Consider the following 21,525-nt stretch of genomic DNA (forward strand, 5'->3'; position numbering starts at 1 on the left):
GTCTGAAATATATGCCTTTTTTTCCATGGATTTCAATGGGAAGGTGTTTTTCAGCGTTTCAGTTGTGTATTTCGAGGTGTTTACGCCCTGAAATACACCTAAAAAACACTGCGTGTGAACATACCCTTAGTATAGAGTTGTGGACATAGTGTTCTTTAGTTTGTCATAGCTTTTTTTTTTTTATCCTAGTGTATATGATAGGTATTTATAATGTATTCTATACTGCGGTACTTTATATACATATATGCGGTAGTAGCATAGAAGCCCCCATCATACCTCTATGTACAGAATGCAGAGTTTTGTCCTGGAACTTAAACAGGATTCTATAAACAATGAACGCTTCGTGTAGACGTGTAGCCCTAATATCCAGCAGAATGAAACTCGAGTTACAACCACGCAATGTGACCATAAATGGCCTGTTATAGGATGCAGCGGGGTTTATAGCTCTATCTTCTGCCAAGTCAACTCAAGGATTTCCAATGTAGCTGTCTTCATTGCTGTATCTGTATAGCATACCTCCCAAGTGTCCTTATTCCAAAGGGACATTCCCCTCTTTTCACCTGATTCTCTCTCTTCCTCTTGGAATTTCTGTTGTTTGGAATTGATCAACAGATCTGCATTAATAAATACTTTATTACTCCATAAAGTGTTCTCCCTCTGCAAACAGCATATTGCCATACATCCAGTATATTCAGTCATTATTTATTTATATTTGATCCTTCTAAGGCTGGGTTCACACGAGCACATTAACGTCTGTCCCGTACTGAAAACATGATTACAGTACGGGACAGTTGTCCGGCAGCGAGGCAGCGACTCCTAGCATCGTACATAACTATGATGCTAGGAGCCCGGCTCCCTGCACTGTGTTTCGGTCCGGTACTTGCGGCCGAAATACGTCCGTCAATTACGGACGTAATGACCTCGTGTGAACATACCCTAAGGGTATGTTCACACGCTTAACAAAAAACGTCTGAAAATACGGAGCTGATTTCAGAGAAAACAGCCTCTGATTTTCAGGCGTTTTTGAAGCTGAAAATTAAATTTGGAGCTTCTTTTGAGGCTTCAGTTCAGGCGTTTTTGGAGCTGTTTTCGATAGAGTCAATGAAAAACGGCTCCAATTACGTCCCAAGAAGTGTCCTGCACTTCTTTTGACGAGGCTGCAATTTTACGAGCCATCTTTTGACAGCGACGCGTAAAATGACAGGTCGTCGGCACAGTACATCGTAAAGCCCATTGAAAGTAATGGGCAGATGTTTGCCAACGTATTGGTGCCGTTTTTTCAGATGTAATTCGAGGCGTAAAACGCCTCCATTACGTCTGAAAATAGGTCGTGTGAACCCAGCCTTAGATGGGATGTTGCTATGTAATGTAATGACAATACATCCCATGTTTTTGTGGTCCAGCCTTGATCAGTGCAGTAGAGTATACTAGACGCACATTATGTCAAAATGTTATTGTGACTCCTTCCACTAAGGGTATGTGCACACACACTAATACCGTCCGTAATTGACGGACGTATTTCGGCCGCAAGTTCCGGACCGAACACAGTGCAGGGAGCCGGGCTCCTAGCATCATACTTATGTACGATGCTAGGAGTCCCTGCCTCTCCGTGGAACTACTGTCCCGTACTGAAAACATGATTACAGTACGGGACCGTTGTCCTGCAGCGAGGCAGGGAGTCCTAGCATCGTACATAACTATGATGCTAGGAGCCCGGCTCCCTGCACTGTGTTCGGTCCGGTACTTGCGGCCGAAATACGTCCGTCAATTACGGACGTAATGAGTGTGTGTGCACATACCCTTATAATACTCTCTGAAAATTGAGCCCTCAGAACAAACAAGGTTAAATACGACTGACCTAAAGTGTCCCTGCTAAGACATCTGAAATCATGGGAGTTATGGTATGTCTGTAATTCTTGTATCTATTAATACAGATCTGTAGGGCCCTAATGTACCTCCTTATGCCTCCGATTTCATACAACTCCGACAGTAATAAAATTGTGACATGTGTAATCAGGCGACATATTACGAGGTATTCTCCCTTAGAAGAATCGCTACCCATTGTGATCCACGTAGCCATTGTTTCCCTGCAGCTTTTTAGTACGGAGCCGCAGGGGACACCGTGACCTGCCATACAGTCCATTTACACAAAGTCATTTTTCCACATCAATTCTGAATCATGTAAACATGTTGTAGTGTGCATCACTTCCACTATTTCTCCAAGAGCCCATACACACCATATTTTTAGGCAAGGATCACGCAGGTTTTGGCTCTGTTTTTTGAGCCAAGGCCAGAAGTGGATCCAAAGGGAAGGAAAGGTATATAGAAATGACTGAATTATCTTCTTTCTTTTGTGTCCATTTCTGTGTTTGGTTTCAAAAGCAGTGCCAAAAGCTGCATCAAAAAACTGCATCATAACTGTGTGTGTGAATGTTTAATACTTCCCTTACCGTGAAAACTGCAACCATAGTGTATAAACCCAACCTAAATAGGTCCTGTAGGATAGTAACTATATGCATATACCTGCTCTCCGCTTAAAGGGGTTGTCCACTACTGGACAACTGATGACCTATCCACCGGATAGGTCATCAGTATATCATCGGTGCGGGTCCGAAACCGGGACCCCGCACCGTTAAGCCGCCCTGGCTGCCTCCGGGCACCAGACGTACATACAGAAGCATGAGAACGCAGAGAAACAAGAGCTTATAGCCAAGAAATTTTGTTTAACCATTACAAAATTTTATTATTTAACATATACAAAAAATACATATATATAAAATACAATATAAAAAAGGACAAGACTCTAGAAAGAAGTTTCAAGGAGCAAACATCGAAGATATCAATATGCAAAGATTGGTTTGGCTATATTATCCATAAACACAGAATCGTTCAAAAGTAGGAAACTACCTCTTGTGGGGCAAGATCGCATTGCAAATAGCCCAATGTAAACAGAGGTATTGTATGGGGATCTAGATACCGAGTATTGCATCAGGATCAATTACCAAAAGTTAGTTACTAGGAGATAAGAAGTGTTGGATAAGGCTTACCCATATGAAATAGCAGTAGTAGTACGATGTGTGCTCCAGCACAAAAGCCCCAACTCGCGTTTCGCTATGGTAATATAGCCAAACCAATCTTTGCATATTGATATCTTCGATGTTTGCTCCTTGAAACTTCTTTCTAGAGTCTTGTCCTTTTTTATATATATGTATTTTTTGTATATGTTAAATAATAAAATTTTGTAATGGTTAAACAAAATTTCTTGGCTATAAGCTCTTGTTTCTCTGTGTTCTCAATATTCAAATAGAGTTGCCTATCTGATTATATATGGGAGGTCGGACCCTGATCCTGACCTAGCCCTTAGTACTAATGCGTGTTGGAGTGCATATATTGATTGTACATACAGAAGCAGTTGGCTCCGGCCACTGAATAGCAGCGGAGCTGCAGTTCTGCAGCATGGCCGCTATGCAATGTACGGAGCCAACTGCTTCCGGCACCGTACATAGCATAATGGGCAACAACATCCTGTGCCCGGAGGCAGCCGGAGCGGCTTAACGGTGCAGGGTCCGGGTGTCGAGCCTGCACCGATGATATACTGATGACCTATCCGGTGGATAGGTCATCAGTTGTCCAGTAGTGGAGAACTCCTTTAAGGAGACCATAGATAAGAAATACCTGTCAGTTAAACATTAGTAGATCCCACCGAAATCAGTAGGATTTGCAGACAAAAATCCCATATCTATGGCCAGTTTCTCCATTGACAAGATTACTAGTGCCCCCCATCTCCAGAACCCAAAGAGGTATCCTCACTTCATCCAAAATCGTTGCATACATTGCAGCTAGTATGTACATATCATGCAATAAATCAGTGTATGCTGAGAGTTGTAGTTTTGCAACTTCTGGAAGGACACAGGTTACCACTGCTATAGATGGAGTCTGGTATAAAGGCTTGTGTGAAGGTAATGTATAACACTGGCAGTCAGTGGGCACATGAAGTACCCTGTATTGCATTACTTCACCCCTCTGAATAACAGTGTGTGCCGTGTTTTCTTTCTAGGATCTGCAGTCTCAGATTGACACCATGCAGGTGGAGCTGAGTATGAAAGAGGCCACTATCAGTGCAATGAAAGGAGAGGTGGAGTCCCAGCGAAGGCACCTGCAGGATATCTCAGGTATTCTCATTATGCAGATTGAGTTGTCTTTGTTTCACCTCCTCTGTCTCCTTCTTAAATAGAGGGTGTGCCCTCAACATAATGGAAATAAAGCACTAAATGTCTGGGGGGAACATGCCACCTGCCCTGTCCCAGCCGCTGTTATGTTGGGTGTTTCTCCCAGACATGGAGCACAATGCAGTGTGATCAGGACAGAGCTGTCCAGGGAATCTCTCTGTGGTTTCAGCTTGGGTATAATGCTCTATCTATCAATTCATTGTGAAGTTTTCCAGGATACACAAACCAAAGGGAGCCATGTAATACAACATTTCTGCTGCAGTAGCCAGACGTGACGCTTAAAGAGGCTCTGTCACCAGATTATCAAATCCCTATCTCCTATTGCATGTGATCGGCGCTGCAATGTACATAACAGTAACTGTTTTTTTGTTTTTTTTAAAAAAACAATCATTTTTGGCCAAGTTATGAGCAATTTTATATATTTATGCAAATGAGCCTTTCTAATGGACAACTGGGCGTGTTTTCTCTTATTTCCAACTGGGCGTGTATTGTGTTTGTAACATCTGGGCGTGTATTGTGTTTGTAACATCTGGGCGTGTATTGTGTTTGTAACATCTGGGCGTGTATTGTGTTTGTAACATCTGGGCGTGTATTGCGTTTGTAACATCTGGGCGTGTATTGTGTTTGTAACATCTGGGCGTGTATTGTGTTTGTAACATCTGGGCGTGTTTACTTGTTTTACTAGCTGGGCGTTGTGAATAGAAGTGTATGTCAGCATCATATGTCAGCATCATACACTTCTATTCACAATGCCCAGCTAGTAAAACAAGTAAACACGCCCAGATGTTACAAACACAATACACACCCAGTTGGAAATAAGAGAAAACACGCCCAGTTGTCCATTAGAAAGGCTCATTTGCATAAATATAAAATAGCTCATAACTTGCCCAAAAATGATCGTTTTAAAAAAAACAAAAACGTTACTGTTCTCTACATTGCAGCGCCGATCACATGCAATAGGAGATAGGGATTTGATAATCTGGTGACAGAGCCTCTTTAATTTATAACCAAGCCAGTTGCATTCTTAAAGGAATTGTCCAGTTGCACCAAAGATTATTGACGTTTCTTATGGGTCACATCAGTGGAGATATCTATATGTCTTTGACACCCTTAATGGGTTAGAGCAAAGATTAAAAAATAAAAAATAGGTAAAGATTTTTAGTACATCAATGAAGTGATTATGTGATCTGAGCTATTTCAATTTTTTTTTTGAAAAACCCTATCCTCCAAGTACACTGAACCACTAAGTAAGGCCTCATTTACACGAACGTGATATACGTCCGTGCGACGCGCGTGCTTTTCACGCGGGTCGCACGAACCTATACAAGTCTATGGGGGCATGCAGACAGTCCGTGAGTTTTGCTCAGCGTGAGTGCGCTGAAAAAAACTCACGACGTTCTAAATTTCTGCGTTTTTCGCGCATCACGCACCCATTGAAGTCAATGGGTGCGTGAAAACCACGAAGGTCGCACGGAAGCACTTCTGTGCAAACTGCGTGATTCGCGCAAGAGCTGTCAAACTCTGAATGTAAACAGAAAAGCACCACGTGCTTTTCTGTTTACAAACATCCAAACGGAGTGTCTTAGAGATGAGCGAACCGAACTTCACCGGGTTCGGCCGAACTCGTTTTGACCGAACCCGGCAAAAAATTTGGCGGTACGCGACGTCAGGAGACAGTCACTGTCCAGGGTGCTGAAAGAGTTAAACTGGTTCAGCACCCTGGACAGTGACTTCCGATCACAATATACATGAACGTGTAAAAAAAAAAAAGAAGTTCTGACTTACCGATAACTCCCGGATTCTTCCTCCAGTCTGACCTCCCGGGATGACAATTCAGTCCAAGTGACAGCTGCAGCCAATCACAGGCCAAGCACAGGCTGCAGCCAATCACAGGCGAAAATCACGAAAATCACGCAGCCGCGCATCATACAGTGATGACACACGGAGCTGTCAAGTGCCCTTTGCGCACACACGCTCGTGTAAATGAGGCCTAAGGGCTTGTTCACATCTGGGTTGGTATTTCCGTTGTTCTGCTCTGTTTCGCTGTACGACAGACACCAATGGCGGCCGGCAGAACCCATTAACTTTAACCCTTTCCCGTCGCTAATCTGGCGATTTACGTCGGGAACGGGTATTTAAAAATGGCGGCGGGTCTCTGTTGTGTTACACAGCAGGGACCCAGCGGCAATGCTTGTGATCAGACATCTCTGATTGCAAGCATTTAACCCCTCAGATGCCTCGGTCAGATATGACCATCGGCATTTGAGGGTTCTTTTAGTTTGTCTTTCACTTTAATGCCAGTCAACGGCTCCCGGGCGGCAAGATGTGGCAGGTCACCTCCTCAATAGCAATGCACTGATTTTGCCATAGACTGCAATACTGTAATATTGCAGTCTATGGCAATAAGTGATCTAAGTGATCTAATGATCGCAGGCTCAAGCCCCCTAGGGGGGCTAACAAATAGTAATGAAAAAAATGATAAAAAAAGTTTTAAGAAAAATATAAAAACTTAAATCACCCGCCTTTCCCTAGATCACATATAAAAATAAATAAACATAAACATATTCAGTATCCCCACGTCTGAAAATACCCGAACTATAAAAATATTTTTCCAATACGGTGAACGCTGTAGCGGTAAAAAAGATCAAAATGGCCATATTGCCATTTTTTTGCCACTACAACGCTCTAAAAAAATGTAATAAAAACTGATCGAAATGCCAGACAGTCCCTGAAATAGTATTAATAAAAACGTAATCTTTCCACGTACAAAAATACGCCGTACACAGCTCTATACACAAAATCGAAAAAAGTTACGGTGTCACAATATGCCGATGCATATTTCAAACTTTTAAAACATTTTTTAACCCTTTCAGGACCAAGCTCATTTTGGCCTTCAGGACCAGCCCTATTTTATCAAATCTGACATGTGTCACTTTATGTGGTAATAACTCTGGAATGCTTATACCTATCCAAGCGATTCCGAGATTGTTTTCTCGTGACATATTGTACTTTATGTTAGTGAAAAAAATTGGTCGATAAATTTAATATTTATTTGTGAAAAACGCCAAAATTTGGCGAAAATTTGCAAAAAATATGATTTTTCTAAATGTAAATGTATCTTCTTGTAAAACAGATAGTAATACCACCCAAAATAGTTACTATTTAACATTTCCCATATGTCTACTTTATGTTTGCATTGTTTTTTGAACGTCCTTTTTTTTTTCGAGGACGTTACAAGGCTTAGAATTTTAGCAGCAATTTCTCACATTTTCAAGAAAATGTCAAAAGGCTTTTTTTTCAGGGACCAGTTCAATTCTGAAGTGGTTTTGAGGGGCCCATATATTTGAAAACCTTAAAAAACACTTTATTTTAAAAACTGCACCCCTCGAAGTATTTAAAACCCCATTCAGAAAGTGTTTTAACCTTTCAGGCGTTTCACAGGAATTAAAGCAATGTAAAGGTGAAATTTACAAATGTTATTTTTTTTGATGAAATTCATTTGTAATAAATTTTTTTCTGTAACACAGAAAGTTTTACCAGAGAAATGCAACTCAATATTTATTGCCCAGGTTCTGCAGTTTTTAGAAATATCCCACATGTGGTCCTAGTGTGGTAATGGACTGAAACACAAACCTCAGAAGCAAAGGAGCAGCTAGAGGATTTTGGGGCCTCCTTTTTATTAGATTATATTTTAGGGTATGTTCACACGAGGGCGTCCGTTACGGCTGAAATTACGGGGATGTTTCAGCCTGAAAACATCCCCGTAATTTCAGCCGTACCGGCATGTGCAGGCGCTTGAACGCCGCGTCAATTACGGACGTAATTAGCGCTGCTATTCATTGGAGTCAATGAATAACGGCTCCAATTACGGCCAAAGAAGTGACAGGTCACTTCTTTGACGCGGGCGTCTATTTACGCGCCGTCATTTGACAGCGGCGCGTAAATATACGCCTCGTGTGAACAGACAAACGTCTACCCATTGCTTTCAATGGGCAGATGTTTGTCAGCGCTATTGAGGCGCTATTTTCAGACGTAATTCGGGGCAAAAACGCCCGAATTACGTCCGTAAATAGGCCGTGTGAACATACCCTTAGGTACCATATCAGGTGTAAAGAGGTCTTGTGGTGCCAAAACAGTGGAAATCCCCCAAAAGTGACCCCATTTTGGAAACTACACACCTCAAGGAATGTATCTAGAGCTATAGTTAGCATTTTGACCCCACAGTTTTTTTGCTAAATTTATTTGAATTAGCCTGTAAAAATGAAAATTATTTTTTTTCCTGAAAAACCATAGAATTTTCAATTTTTTACAAGGAAGAAATGAGAAAAAGCACCACAACATTTATAAAGCAATTTCCCCTGATTACGGCAATACCCCATATGTGGTAATAAACTGCTGTATAGACCCACGGCAGGTCTCAGAAGGGTAGGAGCACCATTTGGATTTTGGAGCACAGATTTTGCTGGAATGGTTTTCAGTGCCATGTCGCGTTTGTAACGGACTGGAGGGACCAAAACAGTTGAAACCCCCCAAAAGTGACCCCATTTTGGAAACTATACCCCTCAAGGAATGTATCTAGGGCTATAGCTAGCATTTTGACCCCACAGTTTTTTTGCTAAATTTATTTGAATTAGTCTGTAAAAATTAAAATTATTTTTTTTCCTGAAAAAACATAGAATTTTCTAATTTTTACAAGGAATAAAGGAGAAAAAACACCCCAATATTTATAAAGCAATTTCCCCTGATTACGGCAATACCCCATATGTGGTAATAAACTGCTGTATAGACCCACGGCAGGTCTCAGAAGGGTAGGAGCACAATTTGGATTTTGGAGCGCAGATTTTGCTGGAATGGTTTTCAGTGCCATGTCGCGTTTGTAACGGACTGGAGGGACCAAAACAGTGGAAACCCCCCAAACGTGACCCCATTTTGGAAACTACACCCCTCAAGGAATATATTGAGTGGTATAGTGAGCATTTTGACCCCACAGATTTTTGCTGAATTTAGTGTAATTAGGTCATGGAAATGAAAATCTACGTTTTTTTTCAAGTAAAATTAAGTTTTACCTCAGATTATTCCATATTCACAATAGATAAAGGAGAAAAAGCACCCAAATATTTGTAAAGCAAACTCTTCTGAACACAGAAATACCCCATATGTGGTCAGAAACAGCTCTTTGAACCCACACCAGGGCTTAGAAGGAGCACCATTTGGCTTTTGGAGCTCAAATTTAGCTGGAATTGTTTGCTGAGGCCATGTCGCATTTGCAAAACCATTGAGGGGCCAAAACAGTGGAAACCCCTAAAAAATGACCCTATTTGGGAAACTACACCTCTCAAGAAATTTATCTAGGGGTATAGTGAGCATTTAGACCCTAGAATTTTTTTGCATAAATTATTGGAATTAGTGAAAATGAAAATCGAAATTTTTTTCGATAAAATATAGGTTTTGAATTTTTTTTTACATTTCCATAGGGACTAAAGGAGAAAAAGCACTCCAATATTTGTAAAGAAATATCTTCTGAGTATAGTTAAACCCCATATGCTGTCATTTACTGCTGTTTGGACACACGACAGGGCCCAAAAGGGAAGGAGCATCATCTGGCTTTTGAAGCTCCAATTTATCTGGAATGGTGTGCATAGGCCATGTCGCATTTGCAAAGCCCCTTAGCCCCAGTGGAAACTCCCCGAAAGCAACCATATTTTGGAAAGTTTACCCTCAAGGAATGTGTAGTTACCTTATATGTTTAAATTACCGACTGCTTGGACATTTTTCAGGGCCTTGAGTGGACTGTGTGCATTTTGGCTTTCAGCTTGCATTTTAACAATATATTACTTTGCTTTTTTGAAATAAAGAAACTTTCTAATATACTTAATTTTTAAAACCTGCATGGATTGCAGGTTTTCATTCCCCATTGCATAGACCCGGCCGTTCTTGCTGCCACGCTTCGACACAGACTATAGGAGTTCCTCTCCTCTCTGTTTGTCGATGACACGTATAAAAGGGCTGGCTGCCTGGCTCAATTCATCAGCTAAGCCTTAAGGGGGAAGGGGCTGGATAGCTGATGAATTGAGCCAGGCAGCCAGCCCCTTCATCCGCATTATCAACACACAGAGAGGAGGGGGATGCTCCTTCTCCCGGAGATTGTGTTGACGCATCCCAGCAAGAATCGCAGCTCCACACTTCTGGGTCCACACAATGGGGACTAAAACCTGCAACCCGTGCAGGTTTTAAAAATAGAGTATATTAGAAAGTTTATTTATTTCACAAAAGCAAAATGCTAAATAGTTTTTCTTTTCATCGGACAACCCCTTTAGGTACATTTTTATTTTTGGGTATACTTTGGCTGTTGGTTCATTTATGAAGATGGGTTTTTGACAAGAATGGCAAGAACAAAAATATCCAAGAAAATTTTGGCACACTAAAGATAAACTAAATTATATTCTTGAATGTCTAAAATGGGACAAATGAATAAAGAGTTTAAAAACGTGGCTCTGTGTGGAAAATTTTAAAGCAGCCAATGAGACACAAGGCTGGGAGTGATGGGCAATCTGGGCAATAATAACGGGTATCACACCTCATTCCTTTCTTGGTACATACACGACATCTTCTTTGGGGGTACTTTCTTGATTCAGTTGAGGGAATTACAGCAATAAAATGTCGCTCAGTGAGTCTTTTGACGGATTCAGATTCTAATGGATGAGAGGGGCCAACATTTGCTAAAACAAGATCTTCAATAACCATTTCCTGGTAATCTAGAAAAGTATTTGAATTTCCTGCCTTTTTGTATAACACAAACGAGTTGTATGTGGCAGCCTGAAATAGGTAAATAACTAATTTTTTGTACCAGGTATAGGATTTTCTTGATACCTGGTATGGCTGTAGAACCTGATCAGCAAGATCTACTCCCCCATGTATTTGTTGTAATCAATGATTGACACAGGCTTTTGCTTTTGGGTAGTAGAACCTCGTTCTACAACATCCATTGTTGCATCAGTGTGGATCGAGCTGAGGATAAAAATATCCTTTTTGTCTTTGTATTTTAGGGCAAGCAGCTCTCCGCTGCGAACACCGCCTGACTGCCCCTTTTTGTACTTTTCATTCACCAATGATTGTGGAAACCCCTGGCGGTTTTTACGAATGGTCCCACAATCCCCTGTGTTCTGTTCGACCAAACTTTTAAAAAGGGGTATGCTTGTGTAGTAGTTGTCCACATACAGGTTATGGCCCTTTTCTAGAAATGGGGTAATAAGCTCCCAAACAATTTTTCCACTTGTCCCTAGATAGGGGGGGCATCCTGGTGGGTTTAGTTGGCTATCTTTTCCCTCATAAATGCGAAAAGCTGATGTATACCCTGTTGAACTCTCGCACATTTTATAGAGCTTTATTCCAAATCTTGCTCTTTTAGATGGAATGAATTGTTTGAAGTGCAGTCTCCCTTTGAATTTTACTAGGGACTCATCAATGGAAATGTTTTGCGTGGGGGTGTAAATTAATAAAAATGTGTCTGACAACGCTTTGATGATGGGCCTGATTTTGTAGAGTCGGTCATAATCTGGGGCACTTCTAGGCAGGCACTGACTGTTATCGTTGAAATGCCAAAATCTCATGAGCATTTCATAACGTGCTCTAGGAAGAATGGCAGGGGTGGTTAGAACGGGACGGGTGGACCAGTAAGATCGAATGCTCGGTTTTTTAACAAGCCCCATCGCAAATGTGAGGCCTATAAATTTCTTCATTTCATCAATATCTATTGGCCTCCATGAATTTTGCCTGGCATAATATGAACGGGGATTCTGAGAGATGAATTGGGAAGCATATAAATTAGTTTGGAAAACAATATGTTCCAGCAAATCATTTGTTAGAAATAAGTAAAAAAAATTAATTGGACCAAAACCTTCCACCTCCACATTTGTACCTGGGGTGGCATTAAAGTCAGGGATGAATGGCGCACCAGAATTTGAAGCCTCCCATCTAGTAAATGCTACATCTAGTGGCAAACTCTCTTGTAGGTTGGCATGCGCTTCTTCGCTAAAATGAGGCATGTCACTTGTACTGGGCATCGTGCCCTGATTTGGAGATGTTTCTCCAACAGCCCTCTCTACCTGTCCTGTACTGGTCCTTGTATTTTTTGGCGATGAACCAGAATGACCGCTAGACTCAGAGCTGTCACTTTCGCTAACAGCAAAACCCTCAAAATAGTCTTCGCCATCTGACAAGACACTATCTTCACTGTCAGAGCATAAAAGGGCATACGCCTCCGCTGCAGAATAAAATTGACGGGCCATTTTATTACGTTTATATTTTTATACGTAAAGGTATATAAACGTAAATGGTATGAAGTTCGTTAATTTAATTAGAACAAATTAATTGACTGGCACAGCACTTCCTATCAAATTGATTACGAATATAACTTATACTACCCTAACCGTCACCCTAAATTATTACTAACTATACCGTAATAATTATTATTACTAACTACCCTAATACTAAAACCTAGCACTATACCCTAACCCTATATCCTACCTAACAAGGCAGATTTATGGGATTGGGGGAAATTGTTATGTGGTGTGTTTTTTCACTGTGTCTTATACTGTGATATTCACAGATCTGACACTGTCTCTCCGCTGTTTGCTCTCTGACAGAGCAGCAGGGGAGAGACAGTGTTTATATATACTTGGTCCCAGGGAAAGTTTGTTGCTGCAACAAACTTTCCCTGCGATGGCCATGATTTGTTACCATGACCAGGACCTGAACCAATCAGGTCCCGATCATGTCTCCAGGACCAGAGGCACTGTCTCTCCTCTGTCGGAACAGCAGAGGGGAGACAGTGTAGGTTACAGGGAAAGTTTGTTGCTACAACAAACTTTCCCTGCGATGGCCATGATTTGTTACCATAACCAGGACCTGAACCAATCAGGTCCCGATCATGTCTCCAGGAGCAGAAGCACTGTCTCTCCTCTGTATGCTCTCTGACGGAACAGCAGAGGGGAGACAGTGTAGGTTACAGGGAAAGTTTGTTGCTACAACAAACTTTCCCTGCGATGGCCATGATTTGTTACCATGACCAGGACCTGAACCTATCAGGTCCCGATCATGTTTACAGGAGCAGAGGCACTGTCTCTCCTCTGTTTGCTCTCTGATAGAACAGCAGAGGGGAGACAGTGTAAGTTACGTGGGAAAGTCTGTTGCTACAACAAACTTTCCCTGCGATGGCCATGATTGGTTATCATGACCATCACATGAACGGGACCTGAACCAATCAGGTCCCGATCATGTCTCCGGGACTAGAGGCACTGTCTCTCCTCTGTTTGCTCTCTGATAGAACAGCAGAGGGGAGACAGTGTAGGTTACGACGGAAAGTTTGTTGATACAACAAACTTTGCCTGCGATGGTCATGATTGATTATCATGACCATCACATGTTCGGGACCTGAATAAATGAGGTCCCGATCATGTCTCTGGGACCAGAGGCAGGTGACAGCAGCGAGATCCGGGTGTCAGCGCTATTCTGAGACATCCAGATCTCGCTTTGAACATCCACCGTGAATTCACGTCGGCACTGCACAGAGCCCAGCAAGTGCCGACGTGAATTTACTGTGGGCGGTCGGGAAGCGGTTAAAGGTACTAAAACATAACGAAAACTATTTCAATTTGGTATCACCATGACCGTACTGACCCGCAGAATAAAGATAACGTATCATTTGCACTGTACAGTGAACACCGTAAAAACGAAACCAATAAAAAAATAGCAAAACTGCAGTTTTTTTCCAATTCCACCACATTCTGAATTTTTCTCCAGCTTCCCAGTACATCACACATAATATTACATAGTACCTTTACAAAGTACAACTTGTCCCATAAAAATTAAGCCCCCATATGGCTGTGTCAACGAAAAAATTAAAAAGTTATGACTTTTTGAAAGCGGGGAGGAAAAAAACAAAAGCATAAAAATGAAAATATGTCTGGTCCTGAAAGGGTTAATAGGTAAGTTAATAACGCAGATGTGAACAGGCCCTAACACTCTAAGGGCACGACCAGACGTGGCGGAATTGCTCTGGAATTCCGATGCGGACAGTCCGCAGCGGAATTCCGCAGCGTACACGTTTCTCCATTGCTTTCCACAGCTTTTTCGTTATGTTCGTTTACACGTTGTGGACAATTCCGCTGCGGAGCATAGGCTGCGGTGCGGAATTTGGTGTAGCGGACTTGTTGCGGACTCATTGCGGAATTTCTCCATTGACTTCAATGGAGAGTCAAAATTCCGCAATGAAGTCCGCAGATGTTATGTAGATGTAATGTAGATGTTGTGTGCTGCGAGGCGTATTGGTTTTACAAACATGACATTTCTTCATTCTGGCTGGACCTATGTATTTCTAGGTCTACAGCCAGACTGAGGCACCATACACACTAACGTAAAAACGCCCGTAATCACAGGCAGTTATTACGGCACGGGCAGGCCCATAGAAGTCAATGGGGCTCCCGTAATTACGGGTGACTACGTGTGTGCACCCGTAATTACAGGAGCATTGCTAGGCGACGTCAGTAAATAGTCACTGTCCAGGGTGCTGAAAGAGTTAAGCGATCGGCAGTAACTGTTTCAGCACCCTGTACAGTGACTTCCGATCACAATATACATCAACCTGTAAAAAAAATAGAAGTTCCTACTTACCGAGAACTCCCTGCTTCTTCCTCCAGTCCGGCCTCCCGGGATGACGTTTCAGTCCAAGTGACGGCTGCAGCCAATCACAGACCAATCACAGGCTGCAGCGGTCACATGGACTGCCGTGTCATCCAGGGAGGTCGGGCTGGATGTCGAAAGAGGGACACGTCAACAAGACAACGGCCGGGTAAGTATGAATTTCTTTTACTTTTACTAGGGAAAGGGCTGTCCCACTGATAGAGGGAAGGGAAGCCCTCTTCCCCTGAATACGCAATGGTAGTCCACATCAATTTAATGCCCATTTTAGGCAAAGCCGCAACAGAATCTGCAACGCAGATTCTGTGCGCCATTGATGTGGACAGAGTATGCAGAACTCTGCCACGTCTGGTCATGTCCTAAAGGTAGCCATACACTGAAGATAGCTGTTAGCCAAATAAGCTATTCCTCCAGACTCTACTATAGACATGCACACCTGACGCGGCGGAGTATCTTTTTTTCCTTTTAATAGAGAGATAGGAAAAAGATCCAGCCGGACCTCATTGTGTTTAATAGATAGGCCACTGTACTTCTGAATAATGACTAGCATTACACTGTGTGGTTACTATGTGGCTGCACAGACATCAGTTCAGGGACATATGTCGTGTAATGTGACACCACAAGGCTAAGTTATTGAACCCTGTAATAAGAGTGACGTATGTGAACAGCAGCTTCAACGAACTTCTAAAAATGCACTTGGGAAAATCCACACTGAAGTGTAAACATACAGTTACTGATCACACATTTCAATTCAAGGGTTGTTTAGTTTTACTTTGCAAATTACTGACCCCTTGTGAATCCAGATTTGTCCACCCCAGACACTGGATATAAACTATAAGGGTATGTTCACACTCTTAGCAAAAAAATTGTCTGAAAATACGGAGCTGTTTTTCAAGGGAAAACAGCTCCTGATTTTCAGCCGTTTTTTACGGCCGCTTTTGGAGCTGTTTTTCCGTCAATGAAAAACGGCTCAAGAAATGACATGCACTTTTTTTCTAGGGGGGCGGCTTATTTTTACGCGCCGTTTTTTACAGCCGATAATAAGCCATATGAACATACCCTAAGAGTACGTATACACAGGGCAGAAACGTTGCATAAAAGTACACCGCGTATCCGCCCTGGCGGCCACAGGGAATTCCGGACGAACAACCGCACCAAATTGTGGTGCAGTTTTTCGGTTAGAATGTCTGCTGCGGAAAACAGATGAGAGAAAAAAAAAAAAAAAAGACGCCCATATGTACCCCCCTACGTCCTACAGCAAGGCCTGTGATTGGCTGCAGCGGTCACATGGGATGACATCATCCCAGGAGGCCGGCCTGGCCAAAGAAGCACAGAATTCTGGGTAAATATACGGGGGTGTTTTTTTGAGTTGCGATTTTTTTGCAGTGCAATCGTAGCTTTTCCGACGCAAAAAATCGCAACATCTGCTATTTGTTGCGGGTTTTACATTCTCATTGAATTCAATGGGCAAAACCCGCAAAAGAAAAGCAGCGATTACACAAATACAATTGACATCCTGCGGATTAAAAAAACGCAGGTCAACATCTGAGCGTTTTTTCTGTTTCTCATTTACGCAGCATGTACCATAAGGCTGTGTTCCCACACACTGCAAAATTTCCGCAAAACAGAATTCTGTGCAGAAATTCCTCAGCATTTACAGTAGCAGCAAAGTGGATGCGATTTTGCAAACCTCAGCCACACACTGCGAAAAAAACGTTGTGAGGAAAGTGTTCTGCGGTGTGACTTTCAAATCCCTGGATGTCAATTAATGTTGTGTATTCTGTGCGGAGATGTTGTATGTTTGGCCCATAGACTTGAATGGGGAGCATAAATTCTGTCCTAGAATACGCAGGTTGAGTTTTGTACTGCATTTACCCAGTGGAAACACAGTAAAAACCGCTGAAAATCCACAGGTACACATAAAGTTTGCAGTATTTAATACTTGACACTTAGGCCTCATGCACATGACTGTAGCCATGTGCACGGCCCTGATTTTCAGGTCGGCCGGGGGCAGAGTGTCACCCACAAGCCACCCGCATATGGTGGGCCGTGCACATGGCCACGCCCATTATTTGCTATGAGCCTGCACCGCAGAACATGGCCGTAATAAGACTTGCCCGTTCTTTCTGCGGTCCGGGCTCCTGGGCCATGCACGGACTGTGGAAACCACGGTCGTGTGCATGGCCCCATAGGAATGAATGGGGCCGCAATTCTCCCGTGGATTTTTGGGGGAATTGCGGCCGCAAAAGCACGTTCGTGTGCATGGGGCCTAAGTCTGCAGGTAAAACCGCTGCGGAAAAACCACAGTGTTGGAATATATGCTGCACAACCGCACTAATTTCTGTGACGTAAACCGTCATTCTAAATAAATTCCCCCCAATGTATTTTATGTTCACTAGTATAACACAGCCTTTATTCATTGGAGAAATAATTAATAGGCAATGTTAAATACCTTTGTGTCAAAAAAGACAAAAGTATAGAAGGTATGATACCATTATTGGCTAACCATAAAAGTTCTATATGCAGCTTTCAGAGCACAGAGGCTCCTTCTTCAGGCAGTTTACAAAGCAGAGAAATAATTAAGAAAGTGATTTGGGTGATTGAAGTTTTAAGAAGAAGTTGTTAGTAGGTCAATTCATGGATGAGGAATTTGTGATTGATTTGACGGAAAAAGACTAATAATAATTTTAAGTATTATCCAAACACAGTTCACAGGGAAAGGCGCGACGAACAGAGAGAACATTTATACTGCCCAATAATGGGACTTTGATACAAGAGGTTATGTCATCCATAAGCTGTCTTGTAAGACAATAGTGTCTTTATTTAAGTCAACATTTATTTCTAATGCAACATGAATCATAAACAAATCCCAGTCTATTAACCCCAATATGCTTCATGAAAAGTACCAACTCTCTTCGTGGAGATCCAGCTGCTAGGGTGTCTTTATGACAGTGTTCCCTGGGAAAAAGTCTGCAAAGTAGTTCTTCTCCAGAATGAAGAAAACTGTCTCCCTAGTGCCACCTATAGGTGGTTTTCCTGTAAATCAATGTGGAACTGTTTAAAGAGCCTTGAAATTCTGACCCCGATATGCAATGCGCCTTCTACTAGCCAAGTCTATGTCGTCAACAAATTATGGCCGCCATATTGTCCCGATTGTGTTAATTGACTATCAACACAAGCACAACGATATTAAGATATTCAAGGTGTACAAGTGGCAGGTAAATACATTTCAGCTTTGTCTTTTTTCTTTGAGATGCCAATATGAGAGAGAAGAGCGTCCTGGTGGAAGATGTGACACAACTAGAGAAGCTGGCAGATGTTTCTGTACAAGATCTGACACATAAAGAGGGCGAACAGAAGAGCATTCTTCATCAGCTGCACGGCACCATTCACAGTGTGAAGGAGAAAGACCGAGACCTCCGCCTCCTGCAAACACAAGTAATAATGTCTACCTCCTTACAATAGCACAATGATCTATTCTAGGTCAGGGCAGGACAAGAGCTAGAGCCTGGGATGACACAAGAAATTGTACAAAAATCAAACCCAGATTTTGTTGATATTCAGAAGAGTAATCCTCACTGACCTACAAGGTTTTACTTTTTGGTATTATTTTTTTTTTTTTCTTGTTAAGAAACTATTACATTTACTGTAGATTTTAGATATATGTCAACGGATCTCATCAGTTTCAGATACACTGAAAACCAACCAGACCCCAACCAGAAAATTTGGTTTCATTTTTTTACGATTGTAATGCCAGAGGCCTCAAACAGCTGCTCGTCTGCCCGGCCTCTATAGAATTAAAGGAGACCTACAACATGAAAATCAGACCGTTTAGGCTAAGTGTACACCACATTTTTTGCATACAGTTGAGACCGTGTTCACACCACATTCAGTGTATGCGCCGGGAGTTACTCCTGGCACATATGCTGAACGGAGACATACACCCCTATAGACCTGACAAATTCCAGAAGAGTTTCCCTGTTGGCATGTGCTGGGCAGGTATATGCATTATAGCTTTTTTTACTCTACAGGAAAGCGCAGTTTGCTGCTTAACTTCTTTATCGCGGTTTTTTTTTTTTAATTCAGAGGTCGAGACCTTCTGCATAGAAGCGGTTACATTTTACGATTGTCTTCCAGCAGTCACCACTAGAGGGAGCTTATGAGCTTACTGCATACTGTGTTATTATTCAGTTCAATGTATCAGCTATTTTACTATTTTATAAACTCTGTCTATGGAGGGTTTTGAGCTGTGTGCAGAGCTCCAACTACTATAAAGCTATATTAGGAAATTAATCAGCAAAGAATTTAAGATGTATTTTATTTGGTTAAAAAATAAAAATAGTGGATATTCACTAAAGATCATCTATTATCAAAATGGTTTTTTTTCTACTGCTCAAACCATTGTAGAGTGCTATAGTAACTAAAATTTGCAGTATAGTGATGTTATTTTTGTAATAAACTACAGTCCTGGGCAAAAGTTTTAAGACTGACAGTGATCGGATGAATTGCAATTAATTGCACAGTTATTCCTTGCCATGGAAATTAACTAAATCACAAAAACACAATTTCCACTGCATTTCAGCCCTGCCTCAAAATGACCTTCTTACATAATTTCAGTGATCTTCTTGTTAGCTCAGGAGAAAGTGTTAACGTGGACAAGGCAGCTGATATCACTCTGTCATGCTGATTAAATAATAGGAGCAGACTAGTTGCTTTAAAAGGGGGTGGTTCTTGAAATCATTGTCTTCTTCTGTTAACCATGGCTACCTACAATGGAACACATGCAGTCATAATTGCTTTACATCAAAATGGCTTTACAGGCAAGGGCATTGCTGCTTGTAAGATTGCCCCTAAATCAACCATTTTGTAATGATGGGGGTAGGGAAACAGACAAGTGAGCCCTAATCTACCCGCCACTCAGTCCCTGCCTACTTGCAACGACCCGCCCTAGGCGACGGGGTACAACTGGGCGACGGTCCCTTCGCTCAATAAGTGCACGACAGACAAACAGACAAGGGTACACAGAAGCAAGGGAAAAGGGGCAGTTGCCCACGGGAACACCGTGAGCAACAAGAGTGGTGAACGAGCCGAGTCAAACCAGGAGTGTACGGGGTACCAAACGCAGAGCAGGAGAGTAGTGAACTAGCCGAGTCAAACCAGGAGTGTACGAGGTACCAAACGCAGAGCAGGAGAGTAGTCAGTAAGCCAGGGTCAATATGAAGCAGGGTCAAATAGTTCAAGAAGCTGCAGCAGGGCCAGGAAACCAAACGAGAAGAATCACAAGCAAGGAGGAACAGGAAAGGCAGGTATAAATAGACAGAGGGCGGGAGCTAGCTCCGTCTGGCCAGGATGTGATAGGCTCTCCCACTCTTAAGCCTGCCATCCTGAGTGGTGGAAGATGGAGTCAGTCTCACAGACATAGAAGCAGATGCAGACTGATTACCTATGGGCGTAGACACAGAAGCTGTGCCTGGCAGATCCTTAACAGTACCCCCCCCCTTTTATGAGGGGCCACCGGACCCTTTCTAGATGGACCTGGTTTATTGGGGAAACGAAGGTGGAACCTCCTGACCAATACCCCAGCGTGAACATCCCGGGCGGGTACCCAAGTCCTCTCCTCAGGCCCGTATCCTCTCCAATGGACCAGGTACTGGAGGGAGCCTTGGACCATCTTGCTGTCCACAATCTTGGCCACCTCGAATTCTACCCCCTCAGGGGTGAGAACGGGGACAGGAGGTTTCCTCGAGGGAGCCAAGGACGGGGAGCAGCGTTTAAGGAGGGAGGCATGAAACACGTCGTGTACTCGAAAAGATGGGGGCAACTCGAGTCAGAAGGAGACAGGATTGAGGACTTCAATGACCTTGTACGGCCCTATAAACCGGGGAGCAAACTTCTTGGACGGGACTTTAAGGCGCAAGTTCTTTGACGATAGCCACACCAGATCCCTGACCATAAACAAGGGGTTAGCAGAATGTCTTCTATCTGCCTGAGTTTTTTGTATGCTCTGGAACGCCTCTAGGTTCTTCTGAACCTGGGCCCAGACTGTGCACAGTTCACGATGAACGACCTCTACCTCGGGATTGTTGGAACTACCAGGTGAAACGGAGGAGAACCGTGGATTAAACCCAAAATTACAGAAAAAGGGGGAAACCCCTGATGAGTTACTGACCCGGTTATTAAGGGAAAATTCGGCGAGGGGAATGAATGAGACCCAATCATATTGACAATCAGAGATAAAACACCTTAAATATTGTTCTAGAGACTGATTAGTCCTCTCAGTTTGGCCATTAGTTTCAGGATGGAAGGCAGAGGAGAAGGACAGATCAATCTCCAACTTTTTACAGAAGGCTCTCCAAAACAATGAAACAAATTGTACCCCTCTGTCAGAAACAATATTGACAGGGACCCCATGGAGAAACAGGATGTGTTTGACAAACAAGGTAGCTAACGTCTTAGCATTGGGTAGTTTCTTGAGGGGCACAAAGTGGCACATCTTACTGAAGCGGTCTACTACAACCCACACCACCGACTTGCCTTGAGATGGAGGCAAATCGGTGATAAAATCCATGGAGATATGGGTCCAAGGTCTCTGGGGAAT

General features: G+C 42.7%; 1 protein-coding gene across 5 annotated transcripts in view; it reads left to right on the forward strand.

Annotated features, from left to right (window-relative positions):
• LOC142652506 (uncharacterized) overlaps nucleotides 1-21,525 on the forward strand; it is a 104,959-nt gene that overhangs the window by 22,363 nt on the left and 61,071 nt on the right. For all 5 annotated transcript variants that reach the window (XM_075828155.1, XM_075828158.1, XM_075828156.1 and 2 more), the window contains 2 exons: nucleotides 4,058-4,172; nucleotides 18,181-18,365. In XM_075828155.1, coding sequence (XP_075684270.1) covers nucleotides 4,058-4,172; nucleotides 18,181-18,365 — 300 coding nt within the window. The remainder of the gene's footprint in view (nucleotides 1-4,057; nucleotides 4,173-18,180; nucleotides 18,366-21,525) is intronic.

Source organism: Rhinoderma darwinii, chromosome 5 (genome assembly GCF_050947455.1).
Source record: "Rhinoderma darwinii isolate aRhiDar2 chromosome 5, aRhiDar2.hap1, whole genome shotgun sequence".
Classification (NCBI taxonomy): Eukaryota; Metazoa; Chordata; class Amphibia; order Anura; family Rhinodermatidae; genus Rhinoderma; species Rhinoderma darwinii.